Raw genomic sequence first — 25,901 nt, forward strand, 5'->3', positions numbered from 1 at the left:
ACCTCATAAATTAATGTAGTGAGCATTAAAAACACAATATTGTTTTTTAAAAAATTTTTTTATTTTACAAACACAATTATTTGAAGTGACTTTGTACATAGATATTACTGTAAAACGAATACCAATTAATCGTCATCTAGACGTTTCCGTACACTTTTGTTACCAAATTTTCTTTTTTTGAACGTCGTTGGTGCCTCATCTTCATCACTATCGCCAGTGGAAATTCTCGTTATCTTTTTTTCTACGAACGTTCTCTGAGGCACTGGTGCTTCTTTAACTACTGGCTTTATTACTTGCACTACTTTCTTCTTAGGTAATTGAAGATCAATTACTTTTTTAGGTCTAAAAAAAAAAAAAAAAAAGGAATAAATAGAAATCGTGTATTATTACAATCATTCACCTAATAACTTAGAAATTTATAAGTACTAGTAATAATTGAATATTTTAAATGATAAGTATATATATAGACAATTTACTTTATTTCTACAGTCTGCCACGGCCCATAGGGATCAACTCTATCCGGAACACTGTAATCTCTTCTGTAAGGTATATCTTCTTTTTCTTCTTTCACTTCAACTTCATTATCCGTATTGCCCGTAGTTTTTTGTAATCTTCTTAATGCTTTATATTTTTCCCGCTCAGCATTAGCGCGTTGTTCTTCAAAAATGTCAGCTTTGTCTTTAGCTTCCTCTTCTTCCATTTGCTGAAGTAGCTCAGCTTGAAGCGCTTGCTCTTTAGCTTCTTCTTCTTGCTCTGCGATTGTCATAAAATCTTCTTCTGGAGGCTCCCATGAAGTTTCTAGTGAACATAAAAAAGAAAACAATTTTGATATTAAATTGGAAGATACTGTAAAAAATCGGGAGTGATTATGGATTTTATTTAAATTTGAATTTATTCCGTCACTCCGTCATTAGAGCTTCAGAAAAAATCACTCCGAAGTATTTTCGAAATGATCTATACTTTATTTAAATCCGTCTTCACTCCGTTTTCTAGTTTTAGTAATGATCCTGAAGTTGGTAGACAATTAACGATTATGGATTTTTTTCTTTTAGTTATTTATTTATTTAGAAATGAACCAAACAGCCGTAGCCAATTACAGGGTTACTCTTACATCGAAATACAGAAACAAAAATATATTTATCGACTGAAGATGTGCCTCCAAATAAAACTAAATATAACCTTTAGTATTGCAATATTACATTGTAAAAAAAAAAATGAAAATTTTTCCTTAAACATGAACATAATAATAGATTTATCACAGTGAAGTAATTATTTTGTCAAGTGGTGCATTTGATAATCTCGTGGGACTGTTCATTATGTCAAGCAACATTTTTTCAACAAATTAATTCATATAGAGAAAAAAAAATGCACAGTTAGAAAATTGAAAAAACTACAGGTGCGATTTCTTCAATTATTTTTTTTTTTATAATTTATCGTTTCTAAGCAGATCCAAAAATTATTAGATATCGGCTAACTTCAATTTCGTGTTTCAATATTAAAATAAACTCTATTTAGGAGTGAATTTTACTTCAAGGGAATTGAATGAATAAACCGTCATGCGCTCCGCATCCAATCCGAATTCACTCCGGATTTAATCCGTATTCAATTTGAAAATTTTTTATAGTAAAAAAAGAATAAAAAAATTATTGCCGTCAACCTAAAAAATTTTTTTCAACATTCGTATTTATAAAAAAAAAAAAACAAAATAATTATGAAAGAACCATGAAAATGATTTATATTTATTTATAAGTTAACTTTTATTTACCGTTAGTCTCAATATGCCAATAGTAGGTGTATCCTTCGGGACTGCGTGCTTCATACCAGACTTTATGAAAATTCTTTTTCTTAAGACCATCATCCTCTTGACTCTTTTTGCCTTTCCGTTTTTCCCGATTGGATTTACCTTTCCCTTGGGGTTTATTCTCACCAGCACCACTGCCGCCACCGCCGCTACTACTACTTCCACTCACCACATTCGGGTTTTTTGGATATCGAGGGACTCGAGCTCGATGAAATGTTGTAGGGTCACAAAAATCAACATCTGCTGGAAGCTAAAATCAAATTACTCTTTTACTTTTCCCCATTCGATGAACTTTATAAAGAGAGTTTATTAATTCTTCAAGAAAAAAAAGTTAATTAAATAAAGAATTTCTTTATTAAATCAGATAAATTAAAAGTTAATATTTATCAAGATCTTACATCTTTGCTGAGTTTATGTCGTGGATTTGTTGCTGCTGATGCTTCAGGCATTTGATTGGGATTTTCTACCTAAAAATGTAAAAAAAAATTTTATTTTTGTTTATAGGAACTTTTACAATTTAAATGATTTACTAATTAGCAGAATATTGCAATGATTAGAAGTCTTAACAAAATTACTGATCAAAATTTTAATGAGTTTTAAAAATTTTAGTTTGTAAAAAATATTTCCAATTTAAAAACAATATTTTTTCCATGTAAACTAGTTGAAAACAATCCCAATCCATAATTGAAAAAAAAAATTATCAGCATCCTAGAAGTTTTGTTTTTATTGATTTTTTTTTCTAAAGCCCGTGTTTTTATCCCATCGATACTGGGGTGACCCCTTGGAATACTTACTTTAGATGGTTCTTCTATTTTTCTATTATGTTTATTACGAATTATTTCCTGAGCAGTCAAGTCCACCGTATCACCTTCGACGTCTTTTAGATACGCTGCCATAGCGGCCTAAAAAATAATTTTAAAAATAAGAATAAATATCGCAATTTATCATAAATGATGTTATAAAATGACTGGACTCACTCTTTCCATATTTTGAAGATCATTTTCAAATTTTTTGGTGATCTTAGCCTGTTTCGCGCTGTTTTTATGTATCTCTTTAATTCTCTTGGTGACATTTTCTTTGTGCTTTTTACCACCCTCGTGAAATTCAATACTCGGTTTATTATCAGCAATCCAACATTTACAGAAGTCGCAGAATTTCCGACCTTGAGATTTCCAATAGTCAGCCCTGAGGACAAGTAAAAGTGGAGTAGGTGAAATTTAATCTATTATGCGGGTGTGTTACTGCATGCACTTCCTCACTCAAACGCTTTTACATCCCTCGAGTTGTTACCGGAAAGACACTCTGTGTTGTTCTGATACCCTTCTATATTTATCTTCCATAATATCAACAACTTTGTATTTGTATTAATGCTGTAACGTTTACAAATGTACAGCTCATTTGAATCGTTACATTCATACATCACATCAACAAGAGTACATATTTAAGAAACAATAAATAAGTCAAACATACATGTGTTGGTATATCATAAAAAATTTAAGCCAAGACATTGGTACGTATGTAAATTTTATTGCTGTTATGCAAATTTTTCGATAACAAATCGTTTTGGTCTTAATCTATTATGCTTTAGAAATTTATTTGATAAGTAGAAAACTCGGGTATGTGATTCTGGTTTTTTTTTTTCTTAACTTTCCGCTAGGAAAATTTTCAAAAAACGGAAGTTATTGGTTTTGGTCTGATTTTCGACAATCGAGTTTTCATCAGATGTCGACGTTTTGACGTCTTAGGAAGCTATTTTGACTATTTCCGGATGGACATCCGGTGGTTTGTGTGTGAAAATTTTTTTTATCTAACGAGATCTTTGGAACGAATCAACCGATTGGCGGAAATCGAAAGGGTTCATCAAGAATTTGAACTAATTAGATAATGGAGTCTTTCTTACTTTAGTGCTCTAGGTGTGTATATACTACTTTGAAGTTTTTGTTGCAAAGCTCGTGCAAATCGGACGATTTTTTCTAAAGATATCATTGGACGAAATAGTATATTACATACCGAAGAATGAACATAGGACATTCCAATCCACGTGTGTAATATACTACAGTAGAACCTCGTTATAAGACTAGTTTCTCTCACAAACTATCGCGATACCTGGTTTATAAAAAAGATAGAATGATAAAGAGTTGACGTTATTTTTTAAATCAGTCTTGGATAATAATAGAAAAAAAAACTAACGTGTCTTTTCAATGATTTTTAGTAAAAAATTATTTAAATTGACGTTAAAATTATTACAAAACTTTCAACGTATCACAAAAGCATCAACTGTCGATCGCAAAAAGCCTTTGTTCCAAACAACCACGCATTTTATTGTACTCAATTATTATTTTCAATCTTCAATAAATCGAGTTAAAATTTTAATGCAGGTACCTAAACTCGATTAAAAAAGTCACAGTTTGAATACAATGTTTGTATCAATAAAAAAAAATCGGTCTGTCGTTTGACCCTGTGGGCCAGTCCCAAAACTTCCCGCCCATTTCGAGCTCCTTGAGCTCGAAAAATTGTTGTGGATACATTTTCGAGTTCGAAAATACTTTTATATGTCTTTGTTTTCGAAAAATAACGCTTTTTTACCATTTTTTCTACAACGATATCTCTCGAACGAATAAACCGATTGAGACGTTTAAGGTGGCGCTCGACGCGTTTTATTGAGTTCTATAACTGATTAGATTTTGAAATTGATTTATGGAGTCGTTTTTGAGAAATTTCCAAAATACAAAAAACAATTTTTTTGTTAATTCTTTCGTTAACGGTTTCTTTTGAACGAATCAACCGATTTTGATTGTTGAGGCGGCATTCGACGCGGCTTACAAAGTTTTAGAGCTGACTAAATTTTGGAATCAATCCATCGAGCGATCGAAATCGGTTCTTTCGATCAAAAGTGACAAAATATTTACATACGTACGTACATACATACATACACTCGGACATCATCTTGAATTTAGTCAGAATAGCTTCCTAGAACCTCAAAACGTCGACCTGTTGGAATTTCGATTTTCACAAATCGGGGTGAAACCAATAACTTCCCGAATTTTTGAAAATTTGCAATTTTCATAGCGGGAAGTTAAAAAATAAAAATTTTCCTTTTTAAATATTAATTCGTCATAACCTTATAACATTTATTTTGGAAAATTTTGCTGTTTGTATAAGTCGTAATGGCATACGCTTTAATTATTAAACGTTTCTGCACGTGTTTCGTGATAACAAAGCGGCGATGGTAGATACCAATAACATTATCATATTACCTTAACCTTCTCTAACTAATTGCATGTTATTATAAGATATAAATATATAGTCCGTACACGTTAAAGATTACGTGGATTTAAAAAAAAGTCATAATTGTTGTAAAAATATTGATTCATAATAATACAAAAAAATAATTGATGTCAATGGTGTGTAAGAAGGTTATGTAACACCGACGTGATTGGTTGCTTTCAGTAAATCCCTTATGTCGTAACCACAATGTAATTAAACATATTTATTTATAGAATCGTGAATAATGCCACTCATTGCATCATGAAGTAGGAAGAAAATGAATTGATAGTAGCATTAACTATAATACGACATGTAAATAATGATATAATAATACTATTGTAATAAAAAGTAAAAGAACGTATGATCATATATACATATATGTGTCATACACACACATATATGTGTCATATATACACATATATGATTGTTTGTATGGATGTGTATTATTTTTAAATGTATCATTTATTATTATCCCTCAACCGTAAAAACAATTTAGTCAACTACAAAGCTCATATTTCTTTGTTATTAATATCATTACTATTATCATTATTATGGTTATTTTGTTCAATAGTCTCTCTGGAATTCCTGATGTGATTTACCCTCAAGACTAGCAATGAATGTATGTGTGACTTTTTGTCTCAAGGATAAAGGGATGTTATATTGCTGTATTATGAAAAAAAAAAATGGCTTAGATGTACGTAGTTTGAATTAGATCTACATAAATCTACGTTGATCTCCTAAATGAAAAAAATTTATCTACACTGATAGAAATAAATGGGTGTTGTTTCGAACAGATTTCATTGACTCAGAAATTATTCTTGTTTAATTGTTTTAAGCATACATACAGAGACTAGCTGTTACCAGCCTGCTTCATCGGGCATTTTCTAATGATTCATAACAATATATTTTTTTTTTATTATTGATATCAATATCCTAGAATTAACCGTTTGAATAGCCGTGAATATTCCTTTTCTCCAGCACTTTTATATGTAAAAACAATTATTTTAACGGATCTAAATAGATCAATGAATGATTCAGTTTGAATTGATCACAACTTATTGACGTGATATCAATGAATTCTTATATATTCTTGATAATTGTCTATTAATCAACTTTTTCACAATTGATAGATATTTAGTAAAAATGTTATTTTCTCTTAGTGTCCATTAGATTAAATCCATTTTATCCCAAGATTTGTGGAGATAGAATTTATCATATTCTATTTATTATTGTCCTCTACAATGTTATATATATATATATATTACAAGATTAGCTTAATAATACTACTGTAATATAGTATACTGACATCATTAGGGTAAGAGGGCATACAATGTTGTGTGGCTGGCTATAACCAGTATCAATCTACTTGTGCCGCTTGTCAACTCCACTAACTACTACAATGTTTCGCATGGCTTGTTACTTTTCTCTAATGTCAATTTGTAAAACGAAAATATGCATTATTATAATGCATAAATAAATAAAATTTCTATTTTTGAATTTTTTTCAAAACGTTTTTGTAAATCACTACTGTTCCTATTTACACTTTATTTATTTCGGACACTATTCAAAAATATCATATATTTACATCAATAAAAAAGACTTCAATTAAACTTATTGTAGTAAAAACTTTTGCAAATAATCGTATACTAATATACAGATAAAGAGATGAATTTTAATTACTAAAAATCGTAAGGAATCTGCAGAAAATTCAATCCAAAAAATTCACTGTTATGGAATATAGGGAATCTATAAAACTTCATCGAATTTAATAAATTTTTTTTATCAGTATTAAAATTTATACGTCATAAATAATGTTTATTGTTTAAATTCTACAATAAATATTATTTACAATTTATTTCAATCTGCTTCTTTATTGATTGTCTTAAAATTTTTTCCGCTCCTGATTTCGAACCATATTTTTGGTTTTCATCGAACTTCATAGTAAAAAAAACACTGAATTAATTTTACATACAATAAAAATACACGAATTCAATTTACTTTAATTTTTTTTTATTATTTGTTACTAGAAATTTGCGTAAAAAAAAAAAGCTATTTTTCATTCGAAACCATTTTTTTTTATCGAAGATCGAATAATATACTAATAAAAAAAGTTACTCGTGAGTTTTTAAAAGATTACGGATGGAAGCAATCACTTCTATCCAGAAGCTGGTAACCAACAGCAACAGGTTTCAGATACGCACAGTAAAAAAACAATAATGATAATAATTGAAATAGAAAAATTTTTATATAGAATAAAATTGAAAAATATGTGATAATAAATGTCCATACTTTTGATTCCACAAAAACATGAATAAGATATAAATTTAAAAAAGTAAATAACAAAAAATTAATTATGCAAAAGATCACAAAGATGATGCATCATCTGTGGTCTAGACGATTTGGTGCAGCCAGATTTAGTGGTTATTTTTACCCGCGTCTTTATAAATAGGTGACATTATTAATAGAGCACGATGTTTGAATATCTGTAATTTGCAACAATTTTCATTATATTCCCATTTTACTTTGAATCTATTTACTTGAATTAATATATTTATGATTTTATTCTCTTTATTTATTTTATTTTTTCCACGGAAAAATAAATTTAAATTCAAACATCGCTATGAATGCGATTAATAATTATTATTATTATTTACCTCATTCATATTTTGAATGAAATCTGTAGCCTTTGTAATTTTATATGGATTGATTGTTATGTAATAGTAAAATAATACGCTTATAGTTCGATATATATGTGAAATAATAAACGAAAATAGTTAAATAGGTTAATTAATGACAAAGACATCATATATTAAATTTTAATGGTGTAAATTTATTGAGCGTAATAAAATCCGTTTAGATGATGGGAATTTAATTTGTAGCTCATCAATTTACTGATGCTGAAAATTACGAAAATTTCATAGCAATCAATATTCGATCTATCACGTCCTCGTATATCGTTCAAGATGTCTATTTAGGTAACAGGCTTTTTGGAACTAATGTACGCTATTCAGTTTGATTTTATAACTGCCAGTGAACTTGCAGTCTGTTTATATACTTTAAAACCAAATGTTCTAATGAGAACACGTATAATGTAAACTATTTCGTACTCGTAAACCAAAGCTCAATCCTTTTTGAAAAGCTTTTAATAGTCAATAATAAATATAGAGTTATTGTTTATTTCATTGATTATTAATTTAATTTGTGTCTATTATTTATTTTATCAATTTTTTATTCATTATATTTCAGTTATAATTCGGTTTATTATGGCAAGTACTTTACATAATTGATTTTGAAATTCAAATTAAATTTTGTGTATTTAATCAGATCAATTGCTATGTAAATATTAATTACTTCATTAGTAGAAATTACAGAAATTAATTGAATGAAGTAAAGGTCAACACACAGAAGTTCCCACACAATTTTAGCCTTCAGAAAATTCTGTTGTAGCTTTAAAACTTTAATTTATTTAGTAGATTTCATAGAAATCTATCTATTGCAGTTGTCCCCATGGCGGAATCTTCAAAAAATTTCGCCATAGTCATAATTTGTCGAGTAGGTTTCAAAAACACCATTGATTCAAAAATTTATGGGTATATTCATATATAGTATGAAGCACCTTGTTGGGACGATTGCCACTACAATTCTAAACGGATTTTAATGAAACGGCATACTTATTCTATAAATGCGATTATCTCGGTTAAGTTTGAAGATGAGCAAAGTCGGTTAATTAGCTTAGAAATGGTGGCGATCTAAAATTTTCAAATTAATGAAAAACGCTACTTCCGCCGCAGTTTCCTCAAATAACATTTTAACGGAAACATGTGGCCTTATTGGGTAAAATGGAAGTCATAGTTGAGAAAATAAGGTATATTTTCTGCTTTATTTTTTTATTTTACGATAATTTTTTCAATTTTAATAAAGATTTAAAGTTACATAATTGTCTTTTGTGTTATAATTAAAATTCGATTATTTTATCTTTGGCAGTTTTTGAGCTCGAAATTAATTAAAAATGTAAAAAAAAAATTATCTCTTTACTCAATTGCATCTTAAAACTTCAAAATAAAGAAATAATAAGAAATGTATTTTCATTTCGAAGGTCAATTGGCATTTTTTTTTCACGAATATTTTAAAAGTAAGAAAACAACTTGAATTACAATATTTATGAATAAAATTAATTTTTATAATCACAGCTTATAATTAAAATGAACATCAAAGAGAAAAATTTTCTTAATTATCTACAAATATCGTTATCTATTTTTTAATTTACTGTGCATTGTAAAATAACTTTAGACATATCTACGATGCCATAAAGAATATTAAAGATTTATTAATACTGTAATCAAAACACTAGATTACATAAATTTCTAAAAACGAATGAGACAATAGAGAATTTAAAATACGTGCCAAGATAAACAGTTATCAAAGTTAATATTTATCAGAATACCAACATTCTGAGCCTATTATACTATATGTGCTAACAGAAATCTGCTGTACTAATCATCACAGTCTCTAACAGTTGTAATGCAATATAACTGCTCAAGTGCATTGGTTAAAGTTAATTGAATCTCGTATTTGGAATTTATCGTTCAACACACAACGTTTTCCTTTAGATCTTATGCGACTGTGCGCTGTGAACTGTAGTCATTTGCACGTGCCGCACGTTCTCCAGATAATTTACATAAAACTTTTTTTAATTGTTTAATTTCATTGTAAATTGCTCGTATAATAATTTGTTTGTTTATTTGCTACTCAAAAATTTTATTGATAGTATATTTGGAGACGTCTCATGAAAAAATGGTAGCTCTCATTATAATTGTTTTATAATCCGTCGGTTAATTCAAAATTTGTGGGTAATTAAAGTTTTTCAAACTAAATGATTAAAATAATCATTTTTTGTCTATTTCTCTCCAAACAACTGTTGAATAAAAAGTGATAGCTTATTTCTGTTAAATTTATCTTAAAGTTCATGAAATTAGTTTTAATTTCCGTTGTTCAACTTTCCATTACGACAGTTTTTTCGAATAAATTAATGACTGAAAATTATTGAAAAAAAAATTTTACGGCCTCAACTCTCAATATGTTTGAAATGATACGTTGCAGGTTAATTTCGTTGATTATACTTGTAGTAGATAAAATAAGCTTCAAATTACACTACTATGACTCCATCTAAAAATGTATCGTTCATTCATTATGACGTTCAAAATCAACTGTATGATTAATTATGAATATTGAGTCTTATGATCGCGATAATGCCAACAATTCTGACCGGATTTGAATGAAAATTGGCATGCATATTTTTCGGTTCAAACAGTATGGAAAAAAATGTATATATATATATATATATATATATATATATATATATATATATATATAAAATAATATTTTTGTTAATTGTCATAAAGCAGAATAAAAAATTACATAATAAGAAATCTACATCCATTTCGACTGCCGAGTGGCCTTATTATTATTATTATTATTATTATTATTATTATTATTATTATTATTATTATTATATTTTTTGTAGTACTTTAACTGGCATTCCTTCAATTATTTCATCAATACCTTCATTTCTCTTTCATTAATGTCCTGCTATTCCAATTTCAATTGATCTCACTGCATGAAAATATGTAGATACTAGTCTTGTAGCTGCCAGTAATAAGCTTAATTGTCACAGAATTAAAACCTAATTCGGCACAGCTATTTTTCTTATATAGTAACAAAAGTTGTATTGTTTTATTTACTCTATAACTAAATAAATAACCAATACTTGTTTTACATTAGGTCATATTTGCTAAAATTTTTAAAATTTTATTTGTTCTAAAAAATATTAAAAGCGAACAGTCGAAAGCTAAAGTACAATACAATGTCAAGGAGGTTTTTCTGAATTATTAAAACCTAAATAAAAGTCTCTAACTACATAAGTTTAAATGAAAGTTCAGTACGAGTTAAAGTGGGTACTGATGAAACAACTTTAAGTGTTTGTCTTCAAACTGTTATAAAAATTTATAAGCTCACCATTAATACTAATGGCCTGATCAAAAAATAAGAGTCTACACTTGTATAAATGATCACATCAAAAGGTAATGTGCATAGTTTTTTTTTTTCTTTTTTGGGCTCGATTGTGTTGAAAAATAGCCATCAGCAATTAATTTTCATACAGTAACTTATTAGTGTGATAAAAAAATTTTAATTGTGTAAAAATATATAGAACATATCAGACGAGTTAAAAATAATTTAAAACAAATGTTAAATGTCAACAAGAATATTTCGAAATAGGTATTAAAAGAACTAACATAGGAAGCAGATTTTTTATGTTAAATATGTTAATCTAAATCAGTGCGAACTATTCTCAATCAAGAGCTGTCAGACATATCTTTAGAACTATAAGAAGCTTACTAGCTGCCAATATAAACAAAACAAAGTTTTCTCTAGTGTTGATTTTCAAAATTATTTAATATTCGTTACACATGTGTATCAATTGCATAACTACGTATCATAGAAATATTAGATTTTCAATCATTTTTTTCAAGTATTTTTTTTGCACAACTCATTTGCGAAGCAATGAGATGTGTTCTGCTAACGCTTTCTCCGTCCGAGCTGATTCACTCACGTAGAAAACATTTTACACTTATTTTTTATTTGGTTTTATCATTTTTTTTAAAATCGATACTAAAAAAAATTCTTTTCATCTGCAACGAAAATAGAAAAAAAAACTTTTTTTTTTTAATACTTTCTTGCAAATAGGAGCGCCATCTATCGATCACTTTTTAAATGAGCAAGTGAGTTGTGCACGTTTAGATTTTCAAAATTAATAAATCCTATTGAAAAAATTTCACGGTTACAATTATCATAAAAATAAACTTATCGGCATGTTACCTCACATACCTTTGTAAATTTTATTTTATTCTGATAATATCAACTTTAATGTGTTTATATAATGAATAATGATATAACTGTAGATTCTAATTAATTAAATTAATTACATTAACATTACGTATATTCAATGTCAATTTAAAATTAGAATATCGCATATGAATAGTTTGCGTGTCACAGTGGGTCAGAAACTAATTAAAACTAATGCACGCGTCCCAACGATTGATATACGACAGGAAATACGAGTTACAGAAATAAACTTACTTGGCCCTACATCACATGGTATTCATTTGCAAAACCGGACAGTTTGCTAAGAAGTCACAACAAGGATGCAAATATATACAAAACCTATATACATGTATACATACACACGCATGTGTTTGTACGGATTATACAGATAGAAATATATGATGATTCGTGTTGAGTTTATGACAAACATCTTTAATAAATGAAACATTAATTCTTGTTTTGTTTTTTAATTTTGTTATTCAGTAAAAAAACAGTAAATGGACTATAAAGAGACCGTTTAAAATTTATATATGTTAACAACAGATGAAATGGTTTTTGGCAATGAATTGTTAAACACTGAGAGGTTTTACGATTCAGACTTTAGACAAAATACTTCAATAACAATTTTCATGGGATTTTCGAGAAGATGAGAGCGATTATTTTTCTGGTAAATGACACTCAGATAAACTGTAATACGTATATGTATAATTTAAGTCACAAAAGCTTTCCACTGTGCTGGCAAGCGTGTCTTCAAGTGCAGACATTAAGGAAAGGCTTTCAAATTTAGTCATTGGTTTATAAAAAAAAAATAAATTTTCTTGCTTTTCAGACATAACATTCATCGACTAATGTACTGGTTTGTACTTTTATTATTTTTTTAATGATAATAAGTATTTTTAATTTAAGATAAAAAAAAAACATCGTTAACCTGATTGTTGGAAGGGCAAAAAAAGTCTTTAATAAGATTTAAAAGAAGAAAAAATTGACGTAGATGGCAAGCAATTAAAATTAATTGATTCCGAAGCATAATCTATAAAGTGTTTAACTAAAACCAGGTTGTCGAGTTTAAATAGTAAACAAAATTTGTATTTTTCTATCAAGTGCATTTAGACAAGCTAAGTCTATTAAACGTGAGGTAAATTGATTAATGATTATACACGAGCGTAAAGCCCATTAGCTTCCAGGTATCAACATTTTCATGTAAATTTTAATTATCTCGAATTTAATTTTTATTTCAAAAGTTAATTATTATTTCGTTTTAATTAAAAATATATAATTTTATAGCTAAAAATTGTAACTTTAAATATCGTTTTTAAACTATTAGACCACAAATTGAAAAAAAAAAAGGATTTTTTATAAATATTTAATCATAAGCCAATAAACTGATAAGAGAAATTAACTTTTATAAAAACATGTACCGGAAGATTGGAACGTTTTTCGCGCAACGAAAATGAAAAAAATTCATGTAATTCGATTGCTTAAGGGATCGTTCCAGGGATTGAGGGATAGTCTAATATTTTCCGCTGGCATATCAGCATTTATATGCGAAACATTTCAGGAATCTAGTCATTCAGTAGATTTTTTACTTTGCAATTTTTTTTTCGTTGCGCGAAAAACGTTCTGATCTTCAGGAACATGTAAACACAACTTTTTCTTAAGTTAGTCAATAGGGTAGAGGTACTATTTGTGGCCACTGCTCCATTTTTGGACATTTGATACCTTATTTTAATTAATGAAAAAGTGTAAAATAAAATTACTATTTTAATAGCCGGTTGGAAGTATCTTTGAACATGGTTTATAAATGAATTTTGTCATTGCGTCTTTAACAAATTATTTTTCTTTAATTTTTCAAGTGTCCAAAACTGGCCCTAAAGTGGCCAAAAACGCTACCTTTACCCTATAAATTATTAGATTATTAATTTCATTTTTAAGTTTAAGACTAATTTTCTTGACCGAAAAAAATCGAAATTTATTTACGGTACTCCAAAAAAAAAAAAAAATCAGCACACCTCGAGCTGAGCTCAGATTTTTTCGATTAAGAAAAGAATTCTGAATGAAATCACCAAATTTTTGCACTAAAAATATATTAAATTGAAAATTTCCAATAGCATAATTTTTTATAAGAAGCAAATACAGTATTTCTAAAAGTTTTTTTTCAGTGTAGCGTTTATTGGTTAAATTCAAATTAAATTCAGGAAAAGACCTTTTAAAATTAAAGAAGAAGTACACAAGATAATTATTAAATTTAAAATAATTTATTATCCTTAATGATGTAATTAAATACTCACAATTTACTTTAAAATTTATACATCTCCATAAGTAACAATGACTAATATATTTTAATTAATGAACATAATTAATAATTAGAATAATTGACTAGCATTAACTAGATTGGTCCTTCGTTGGAGCTATACAAAGTATACATGATACGCAGTGGAAGCATATAAGAGTCTTAATTATTAAGCTTCTCTCGTTACTTAGTTCCATCGTCATTAAAAGTACATGAACTAAGCCCGTAACCCTTATACAATATTTAATCTTTAATTAGTAAGTTTACAAAATATACTAACAATCTTTTCACGTTACAAACAACCATTCAATATAGAATATTTGAATTCAATAAATGTATTACCAACTTATACTCAAACATAAAATGAAATAGCTTTTAGTAAAAAAAAAAAAAAAAAAATTGAGACAAATCGATTGACTAAATCTATGACTAAATTGACAATATCGTACAATAAACTCAGAATTTTACGGTCGGTTTAAGCTTATTCAACATTTTGAATAAAAATAAAATTAAACTTTCTTTTACTTACGTCGAAACTCGTCTCAAAGATCTTTATTTTTATCTAGATTTTAAGAATCTTAACTTCCTTTTTATTAAATCTCTGAAATTTAATCCGAATTTTTAAGAAAAATTTAATCTATGCTTTACAAAGTATGTAATTTTTTTTTTTACTTTACTTCATTTTAGTTTTTAATTTCGCTTTTCTTTAAAAAAAAAAAAAAATTGAAATTCTTAGACATAATTAGAATATCACAGTCATACCATAATCATACATTTTATATACAGAACACTTTTACTTCAACATGAAGCTTTGAATAGAGTTTTCAAAACTTTAAAGATAAAACTATAACTAGTGATAACAAGTCGTCTTTAATGTTTTCAGTAATATATATAAATTCTTTTTCATTATTTCTTTAAAATTTTGCATGAGCTTTTAAAGAAAATAAATATATTTGGGTAATTTCATTTATTCAATAAGAATTTTAAAAAGAAAGAATCAAGATATGTTTTTATCTCAATGTTTGGCAACATAAATAAAAATAAATTAATGAAGATTTTACGTTGATATTTTGCCAAAAAATTTCTAGTTCGATTTTTATTTAGCTAGTTCTTATTTAAAGTTCATAAATTACTTAAAACAATAATAATTACACTGTAAAAAATCGGGAGTGAATTCGAAGTGATTACGGATTTTATTCAAATCCGAATTCACTCCGTCATTCGGAGTTTTTAAGGGGGATAGCCAATGTAAAGTTTATATATTCGAAAATATGTGTAGAAAATTTTGAGAAAAAATTCTGAGCATTGACTGAGTTACAGTTATCGATGTAAATATAAATATTTTAGAAGGTACACTGAGAAAAATAATCGTTAGCTGCTAAATAAAATAATCGTTAACAGCTAGTGATTATTTTTTTCAGTGTACATGATTTTACAGAAAAAGAAATGAACTAAAAAATTTAAACAAGCTTTACTCAAAAGGTCTTTTTTCGAACTCGTTGCATCGATAACTCGAGCAATTATCAATCGATTTTTAACTTTTTTTATTCGTCTTTGCAATAGCTTAACTTAAGCGTAGCCTTTTTCTTATTTTGATTTTTACTATTTTTTAAGACTGTTTGAATACAAAAAAGAAAAAAAGAGCGAAAACATGAAAAAATTTTCAATCGATCGATATTTTTTGAAAATCAAAATAAAAAAAAAAATCGGCTTCTTACAACTATAACTACATTCATACCGATTATATTGATTTTATTTTTTTTTTTATTTCAGGCAACCCGTTCTCGCAAATCTTTTTCGAGAAATCGTGTCAATCGTGAAAGGGGAATTTTTATAAGACTCCACAGCAATGCTGTTAACTTTTTAATTAATTAATATTTTTTAATAAAAATTTACAAAAACTACACTGAATATACACTTAATAAAATAAAAAAAAAAAAAACCCCGATCCCCATATTCTTTAATTATCCCAATCAAAAAAATTCCCGAAAAACATTAATTTTTTCCTCCGTCACAGAGGCTGTCCTCCTTAAAAAAAAATCACTCCGAATACGGCGTAAATTGGGAATTTGTCTTTTTAGTAGAGCAATTTTGGAGTGATCTGGATTTTATTTAATTCCGCATTCACTTAAATTCGAAGTTTTAATATTAAACTAAACTCCCTTTCGGAGTAAATTTAACTCCAAGGGGATTAAATAAACAGTCATCCGCTCCGCATTTACTCCGAATTTAATCCACGTTCAATCCGCAAATTTTTTACAGTAAATTCAAAGTGTGAGATCATACTTTTTTTTTTTTTAAATTTACTGGTTATTAAATAAAATACGATAATAATTAGCATTTAAGTTTAAAAATAGAGAATAATAAAAATTTCAACTAGACGATGAATTTCTTTGTTTCGTAAGCTCAAGTAAAACAGGATAATGAAGATCAGCTGAGTATTCATGATTATGCTGTAATAGCTCGAGATGTCTTGACCATACACGATTATCGTATAGTTCCATCTGTCTTGCTAAGAACCCACGTTTAACAGCCGCTTCAGCGAATTTCTGGAATGTTGTACCGCGTTTAGGTGCCATCATCAGTGCAATGCCGTCGTCTGCAAGCCAACCGTAAATTGTTTCAATGAGATCAAGTCGCACGTCATCGAAAAATAAACAATCAGCGCTGAGTATTACATCGTAAAAACCTTCAGTTCTGCGTGAATCGTCGCCACTTTCAGAACACCATGTTGTCTACAAAATAACAACAATAACAGAAGAAAGAAAAAATATACCACGCTAAATGAATAAGGGGGATTTAAAAGTATTATCAACATCGGTGCTTCAATAATTACATTTTAATATTCTGTAATCCACTTGGCTTCAATGTTTAAAAGTCTTGATCATGTTAGATGTTGCAATAATGTCAAAACAACGAAAATACACAATAATTTCTTCTAATTTCTTTTATAATTTTTTAATCCTACTCAAAAAATCTTTAGACCCCAGTTAATTTGATATGTGCATCTATTGTTTTTTTGTTTTTCAAATAATGAATTTAAATTGCGCAAGTATTTATTTACATTCTAAACAAAACACTTTTATCCGTAAAATTGAAAATTTTCATTATTTTAGTGCCAAAAAATTGCAAATCAAAGGAACAAATTTTGCTTTCAAATAATGGATTGAAATTGCGCAAGTATTCATTGACATTCTAAACAAAACAAACTGCTATCCGTAAAATTAAAAATTTTCTTTATTTTAATGCCAAAAAATTACAAAACAAAGAAGGAATTTTTTTTTTTTTTAAATAATGAATTTAAATTACGCGTATTAAGTTATTTTCGAAACAAAACGAACTTCTGCCCGTAAAATTTGAAATCTTCATTATTTGAGTGCCAAAAAATTACAAAACAAAGGAAGAAATTAAAATGAAAACGAAAATGACATATTTGTGTGTATGTACCTGAACTCGATTACCGTTGGCAGTTTTTCTAAGTGCAGCTGCTGCCCTGGCCCACTGCACAACACCGCATTTAACCGAATCTTCCATGTTGTTTCTGGCAACGATACACCTTACGTTGTCGACACTTGTGACGTTACCGTCAGTAAGTGTTACACCAGCAGGTCCGCAATATTTGGCAACAAAAACACCAGCAAGACAACTCATACCACCGCCCAACTCTAATACTACTTTATCACGGCAGATATTTTGATTGTTTAATAAATAATACGCTAAACATTCTTCAGACGGCCATACACACACGTTACCGGTATTATTAAAACCAATAAGCTCGTTTGCCGTGAAGGTCTTGTTGATACGTCGTACTTGAGCAATAAAAAGTTCGTTTTCAATTACACAACTGTACTCGTACCACGATGATTCGGGATCAACTGGTGCATTTTCTAATAATGTTGGATTAACTAAACCGAATGAGGTGAAACGACGTACTGATATTTCCTCTTCTGCTGGATTTAATTGGTCTGAAGAGTGGGTTAATGCACGTGCTAATAATCTCCATCTTCGCTGTGCCATTGTCGTCTTTCTGTTTTCTTCATCAATAACTTCGGTTTTTCTCAATACTGTTATCTTTGATGCCATAATTACTCTACTTTATAATTATTATTAATTCAATTATAATTACTAATCATCATATCTTCAATTGCTATATCGTATAGCTGGATTGAAACAAAATTTTTTCACTTGTTTGTTTACACTTCTTTTGTTTAAACTGATTCTAGCAACCAATGCCATGTATTAAATATCGAATTTAATTTACATATTTGATGCGATTGTAAAAATGTTAAACACAATTTGTAGCAAAGTAACAACGACAGACAACTTGAGCTTTATATTTTAAGTGAGCTTGAACTACTCTATTGTTTAAATTTGATAGTTACGGTCTAGTTATTTTCACTTTACTTGGGTTTAATTCTATTGTATTTAATCATGTTGTGGTCGTTAACTAAACACGAGGTATGACAAAAATCAGAATGAATGAACAACGTATGTAGGAAGTGTTCTAGGATATATGAAAGACTAAAAGCACTAAGCTAATGTAACTTCTAACTCGCGCGCCACGCGGATACACCGGCGTTAAGATGCTTCTGCGATTGCGCTTGACGTATACCAGTTTTACCACCTCTTGTTGCTGTATACGTACACGATATTATTGTTATTTATATAAATATGTATACACATTTATGTCATCTGTCAGTTTCATTTATTTGCTTTTCAAATGTACAGATCAACGTGTGTCGTCAACCTTCATAATAACAAATATTATGTTTCCTTTTTTTTTTTTAAAATACACCGTTTTTTTATTATTCTTTCGTCGAAAATTTTTTTTTGTAGCTGTGCTTTTACCATTTTTTAGTTCCCTTAATTGAGGCTAAAGATATCTTTGGAATGATAGAAAAATGACTGGATATGATTTATGATCACTCATACTTTTTTTTTTTTAATCGTTCCTAGACGTTTTATATCAAAGAATCGAGGTATTGATTTTCGATTTGAAGTATATTAATCGATTAATAGATTAATGGATTGACAAAAGGTGCATTTTGTGGGGGAAAATGGTGAAGAAGCTCTCTAAGTTGACATGGTGGAAATTGAGGCATTATTTTTTTTTTTATTTGATTTTTTTTCTCCCTTTGTCAAGAGATATAAGAACCAACGATTAATGGAGATCCATGTCATATTCATTGAACATGAAAATGATTAAGTGACTAGACATTAATACATAATAAAGATTTTCATGTTTAACAGAATAATGTTTTTTTTTTTCTTTACAATAAATATTTTTTTTTATTTTATAAATTGTAATAAAAAATTTAGCACTTATTTTGCTTAAATAAATGATAATTTTGTATAATATCGTATTTAAAGTTGGAATTTAAATTCTTCGAAAACGATATAAAGTAAAACGTATATATACATAAATAATTCTATCATGAATAAAATTTCCCGAAACTAACAATAAAAAAAAAGCCTAAAGTTAATAGTTTAAACATAAGAAAGTTTAAATTGTAAAGTAACTCGTTAAAATGCGTTAAAAATTTTTTTTTACTAAATTTTGCATAAAACAGTTCTAACATTACTTGCATTACTAATTCAACATTAAGTTTACTTTCCTATCCGCTACACGACATATATATCTATATAAATTATGTACACACATACAGTTAGAGTAACGACACGTCTGGCGTGAAAACTCAACGACGACAGATTCTCGTGTTTATAAAATCCATTAGAGCACCTTATGAATGTCACTTCATAAAAAATATATCAGCATAAAATATTATCATGTACGAAAAAGAAAAAAAAATTACTCACACCTGTCAAAATGAAATATTATTTTCTAATATAAATAATTCATATATAATACAAGTACGTGTTTAACTGGATTGTCACGTTAAAAAAAAAAGTAAAAAAAACATATTGACAGTTTAATAAACAGACATATTTGTCGAACAGGTTTTTAAAGTAAATTATAAACTTGTCGATAATCTATTTCAAATACACTTCAGTTAACAAAAGAAAAAATGTACATGTTGCTATTGAGACATCAATTGTGACAATAAATTGATTTAAATTCAAATCCTCTTTAATTGTGACATAAAAAAGAAATGAAATAAAAACGTTAAATTAAGTTTTGCCTGTAAATTATTGGAAAAAGTATTGGGAAAAAACGTCCCATCTATTGTGTCATATTCTTTTAATCGTATTTGTCTTATTTTATTGCGGGATTTTCCTGGCATAGTATGGCAATAGCAGTGGGGTCACGACGCAATGCGTCTGTAACAAGTACAGCATATGAAGCCTGCCAAACTCGGTTCAGTTAGTATTTCATAGATTGCATGTCTCCATAGTTCATCCATCTGTGTCTACTATTATCATGGATGCCAATTTGGGTTAGTTAAAAAATATATATGCGTAAATATTACAGAGCCAAGTAAAAATTTTGGTTGATACACGGAGAACACGAGTATCGAAAATATTTTATTATTTAATATATTTTAGTAAAAATTACTAATGCAAATTAACAAGTGCATTACTTTCACTTTTTATTACTAAATGTATAGTAAAAATCGCAAAATAGTAATAAATATTATGTTCATCTGAAAAATTGCTATAGTATTACTTTTATTACTAATTCATTCGTATTCTTTATTAATCGAACAGGAAATTTTCTAAAGAAAATATTAAATTATTACAAAACGTTTAATAATGCATTTTATTATACGATTAAACGATCTTTACTCTGTAAAAATATAAAAATGAACTAAAAATATGTATGCATTAAATACTCTACAGTATACGAAAATTACAATCTGTTTGGTAATTTCTATAAAGCAGATGAATAAGGTAGTATTAACTATTATGCAGCAACCAAAAATTACTAAACGCTTTGTAATTTTTCCAAAGCAAATCGATAAAATTAAAAGTTGGTAAGGATAGCGTATACGAATATGTATACAAGTTCAGAAAACTTCGTTCGAAGAAGATATTGAATCAACAGACTAAAGAAAGGACTCACGCGCGAAAGATCGGTGTTCGAATCTTGGTCAAAACCACTGATTTAAAAAAAATAGTATTAACATCAACTTCGATACAGATGACATAGATAATAATAATAATAATAATAGTAGAATACAGAGTTGAAATACTATGGACTTGAAGATCGGAACGTTTTTCGCGCAACAAAAATCAATTTATGAAATACTAATAAAAATTTAATTTTATTTATTTTCATTCTAAAATAGTAAAATTTACTAAATATATAGTCACCACTTTGCTAATGCAGTTTATATTTATTTCCATATTCAAATAATAAAAATTATACTAAATATAAATAAAAATCAAATTCTGAAGATAGTAAAAATTACATAATTTCAATAGTGTTTTAAGTTGACAATATCAATTTTTTAATTCTAACTCATATTTTTAAGTAAAGTTTCTTATATTTTATTTTTTTGTGTACTTTAACACAGCTAGTGTAATAGCTTTCTCGGGAACAATATTTAATGATGCTTTGCTGTATATAATATTATATTATACTATATATATATATATATATATACATGCAGTACATAAAATGTAAAATATAAGATGTAAGTGCTTTTCTATTTGCCAATAATGATATTATCGTACAGGCGCCAACCGTCTCAGTGAAACGTTTATTATTAAGGATCAAAAGCAACTTGCACATTGAACAATAAACATGTCTTAAGAGCCAAAATTTCAACAATAAAACAGCAGTTTAGCTCGAATGAGTTAATCAGCTAATCGACGACTGTAATTGGTCATTTTTTATTAGATCAGTAAGATTATTTATTCTTTTTCTACAAAGTTCTATTTTAATTTCTTCCTCGCTAAAGTCTAATTGAACTTTACCGTATTACTAATTGGCTACACTAAGTCGCGATTTATAATTATAATTAATCAATTATACTTTTTATGTTGCAAATAAATTTTTGGATTATTGTTACTTTATTATTATGAATAATTTATTAATTAATTATATGAGCACAGTATAATTTGTTGGATTTACGACGAACGTATGCATATTAATTTAATTTATATGAGTACCTGTTTGTATAGTAAGTTACCTCAGTTATTATTAATCAATCATATTTTATATCGACAGTAAATTTGATTCTTTATACCCATAATGGAAAATAATAATTATAGTTACTTATTCAATAGAAATTAATTTATTATTTAATTAATAATAAACGACTATTTTGTATCCATTAATAATTTCATTTCAATTAAAAAATATTTTTTTTTTTAAATCCAATAATAAGTAATCACATAAAGCGACTTAACAGTAAATCCTATTGATTATTTCGAGTACTAATTAGTTGGAGTTGAAAGTTATCATAAATATAAAACTATTTGTTTTTAAAATTTTGTCTAAATGATTTCTCTTGGATGAATTTGTTGGATACGATGTTTCTTAACAGTAAACAGATTCTACCGAGGCTTATATTATAATTTATTAAATTTTGAGATCAGTTAAACCCACGGTTTAAAAGATATTAAGAAAATAAAATTTTAATCCGAGTGATTGATCTTAGAATTCAATCAATTTTTAATCACGATAAATCATTCTGTTCATTACGAGGACTATCTTAGTCAATCAATCAGTAGAGAGAATATCGTGAGCTAAAAATTATTTTTCTAAATCCTACAACATTTATCATAGGAAATTAGACAAAAAAAAAGTTGTGAGCTTAAAACATTTGTTGAAACGAGTTCGAGGTCAAAGAGCTTATATAAAAAGTATACAGCTTTAAGACTGTTCTACAAAGTTAGTTTTTTTTTTATTAATTTATAAAAAAGACTGAGGATCAAAGCGAGACGTGACATTTTCATGTTTAAAAAAAAAATCCCGAAATGGATGAAAAAAATATTTAATTTTCTTTTATTTAACAAATTAATATGCATTAAAGTTTACCACAATTTTGAATGAGAATTACGAATAATTATGATTGAAAATTAAAAATACAATGAAAGCAACTAATTAGTTTAAAATATCAGATTGGTCGATTATTTTGAAATGCAGCATTTATGTTTGAATAATCAATAATTTTTTTTTTAGTTATATATAACTATTGCATATTCTCTAAATGTGGGACGATAGGATAAGAAATTCAATTTATTTATTTAAATTGGAAATAAATCATAATAGTTGATTGCATTGCCATAGAAATAATGATATCGACTAACAATAGTTAAAATGAATAGTATTTCGGTGTTGATTGTTATTTTTTTGAAAGACTAAAACTTTAAAAGTAATTTTCAAAATTAAGAGACCCCATAAAAATTGTAGCCAGGATTCATGTGACAGCGCGTTATATCGCACAGAAATATATATATGTAAACTTTTGAACTGAGAGCATTTTTCGGCAAAATAAAACATATTATTATAAAATTTTTGAAAATTGTCACATCACACCTTCCTAATTAAGAGTAACAATTTAAGTCGATTTGCACTGTTAAATACCCATAAGAAGGGTGATTCAAAAATATTCATAGTATTTAAAAGCATTAAAAAGTATTTCAAATTTTTTTTTCTAATCGTTTTAAATCTTTTCTTTTAATAAGAACTTCTACAAATATATTTTTAAAAGAAATATACCTAAAAATTAAAAAAAAATGGAAAAATGTATACGAAGGACTTTACGAAATATTTGTGTACATGTTTTTAAATAATTTTTTATTGTTATATATAATTTGTTTAAAAAAAAAAATATCTAAAGAAAATAATTATCAGACCTATGCTATTTTCAGTATCATGTAAATATACTTAAAAAATGTCGTAAGAATAGAAATGGAAAATTTACGTTGTTTGAATTGTAAAAATAAAAAAAAAGGTAAAGCAATTATCATAAATTGAAATACAATAAAAGAACTAATGGAACTTAATTTAAACTCTATATTATTAAACTAAATAAAAAGTTGTTGATATATGCGTTGAAAAGTCATTTTCTATGAGTTTCTATTTATGAATTTGACAATTTATTTCATTTTAATGTCTAATTGATTATTGATGGTAGTTTTATATGAATATTTGTACTTATGAATATTTGAAATTGATTACTTACATTTTTTCACCAGGACAAAAGCCTAAAACTCTTCAATTTTTAAATTTACTTCACCACAAACATAAGGTATAACCTCAAACTTTTACTTTTATGTTTTTATAAGAACTTCAATTATTAACACACGAAATTGCTGTTTTTTTATAATAACTTCCTTCTTAATTTAAACTTTTAAATATATAATTAGTAAAAGTAATATTATACTCTAATTTAAAGAATACGTTTTATTTTGTTTTTAAAATTAAAGAACACAAAACTAAATATTTTTATTCACACACTAGACGACGATCAGCTGACATTTGAAATTTAAAATAGAAAGTGCCGCCATCTTGCATTTAAATATGGAAGCACGAAAGAAAAAAAATCATCAATCGGCCAGTCTTCATAGTTATTTTTCGAATATCTAAATTTACCGCGCAAGTGATAAGAATCATAAATAAATTATGATACTGAATTTAGCAGACGTCTATTAGTTTTTGAATTTAAAAAAAAGTGATAAATTATGAAAAAAAAAATATTTTAAAAAATTGCACTTGTAAATTTTTAATTTTCTACATGTGCTTTTTTTTTAGTTTTTTTTTTGTCTCTAATTACAAAAAAAAAAAATCAAAAAATTTTAAATTGTCTGCTAAATTCAGTATCATAATAAATTATTGATGAAAATAATAAATTTCGAGCATACTTTTTAGTCTAATTAATATAATTATTGACACAAATAAATTTTAATAAAATTATCAAGTTTCAATTTTGAAATTTCGCGCCAAGTTGGCGCCACTGCGCTCCACTGTATTCAACGTTCAAATGGTTGCTAAAGTGGGGAAGGTCGATGAATCGCAAAATCGATTGTTTTGTAACAACTGGCGGTCCAATAGCGACAGTCAGTACATCGACGATGGCAGTAGTGGTACAGATCCTTCTTACGTTTAAATAGAAATACAGTATTGTGGCGTCGTGTAAAATTGTGTAGTGATTTTAAAATTTATCTTTTATTAATTCTAATTATGTAGAGTATCTGTGGTATACTTAAGTGGTCAGTGCTAGTGTAAAGTGGTGAGTGTTCAGTGCAAGTGATGAGTGTGTGGATTGCTGATGCTGATAAGTCCCAAGTTCCTGAGCAAAATCATCTGGCATCGTCTGGTGGGAAATAGCAGTTAAGTGACGTTTTCTAGCTGGAATACACTTGGAGCAATTTAAATTAAATCTCCAAGTATATTAGGACACCCTTCTGCATATTATTTCCCCACCAAGGTTTGTTCAAACACTCAAGTGTTTTTTTTTTAATTTTTTAAATATTTTTCTACCATATTCTGCCGCCATTTTAGTTTTCTCCAATTTCTATTAACTTATTTTTCAAATATTTAAATTTACCGCATAAGTAATAAGAATAATTAATAAGGAAGCATTTTCCGCTACAGCTGCTCGCAGCGCATTTTGGAGTGCACTCAATAAATTACAAAAAAAAAGTGTTCAGAAAATTGAACCTGTAGCCTTTTTAGTTTTCTACATGCACATATTTTTCGTTTTTTTCTATTTTTGTAATTGATTCGTTGAAAAAAATCCGAAAATTGTT

General features: G+C 27.5%; 3 protein-coding genes across 3 annotated transcripts in view; 1 reads left to right on the forward strand and 2 right to left on the reverse strand.

Moving 5' to 3' along the window:
- Positions 1-47: 47 nt before the first annotated feature.
- On the reverse strand, positions 48-24,617 carry LOC103571536 (WW domain-binding protein 4). Its single transcript, XM_008549726.2, has 7 exons — positions 24,335-24,617; positions 2,779-2,986; positions 2,596-2,703; positions 2,200-2,268; positions 1,766-2,051; positions 477-798; positions 48-342 (listed from the first exon to the last, which is right to left on the reverse strand). Coding segments are annotated over exons 1-7 (1,212 nt in total). The 5' UTR covers positions 24,337-24,617; the 3' UTR covers positions 48-125.
- LOC103571535 (calmodulin-lysine N-methyltransferase) lies at positions 16,569-18,742 on the reverse strand. Its single transcript, XM_008549725.3, has 2 exons — positions 17,688-18,742; positions 16,569-16,975 (listed from the first exon to the last, which is right to left on the reverse strand). The coding sequence occupies exons 1-2, from the start codon at positions 18,321-18,323 to the stop codon at positions 16,613-16,615; spliced, it is 999 nt and encodes a 332-aa protein (XP_008547947.1). The 5' UTR covers positions 18,324-18,742; the 3' UTR covers positions 16,569-16,612.
- Positions 24,618-25,244: 627 nt separating the features above from the next.
- Positions 25,245-25,901, forward strand: part of LOC103571530 (E3 ubiquitin-protein ligase TRIM9) — a 98,037-nt gene continuing 97,380 nt past the window's right edge. The window contains exon 1 of the mRNA XM_008549719.2: positions 25,245-25,579. The gene's annotated coding sequence lies outside the window, so the exon portion shown is untranslated. The remainder of the gene's footprint in view (positions 25,580-25,901) is intronic.

Source organism: Microplitis demolitor, chromosome 3 (genome assembly GCF_026212275.2).
Source record: "Microplitis demolitor isolate Queensland-Clemson2020A chromosome 3, iyMicDemo2.1a, whole genome shotgun sequence".
Lineage (NCBI taxonomy): Eukaryota > Metazoa > Arthropoda > Insecta > Hymenoptera > Braconidae > Microplitis > Microplitis demolitor.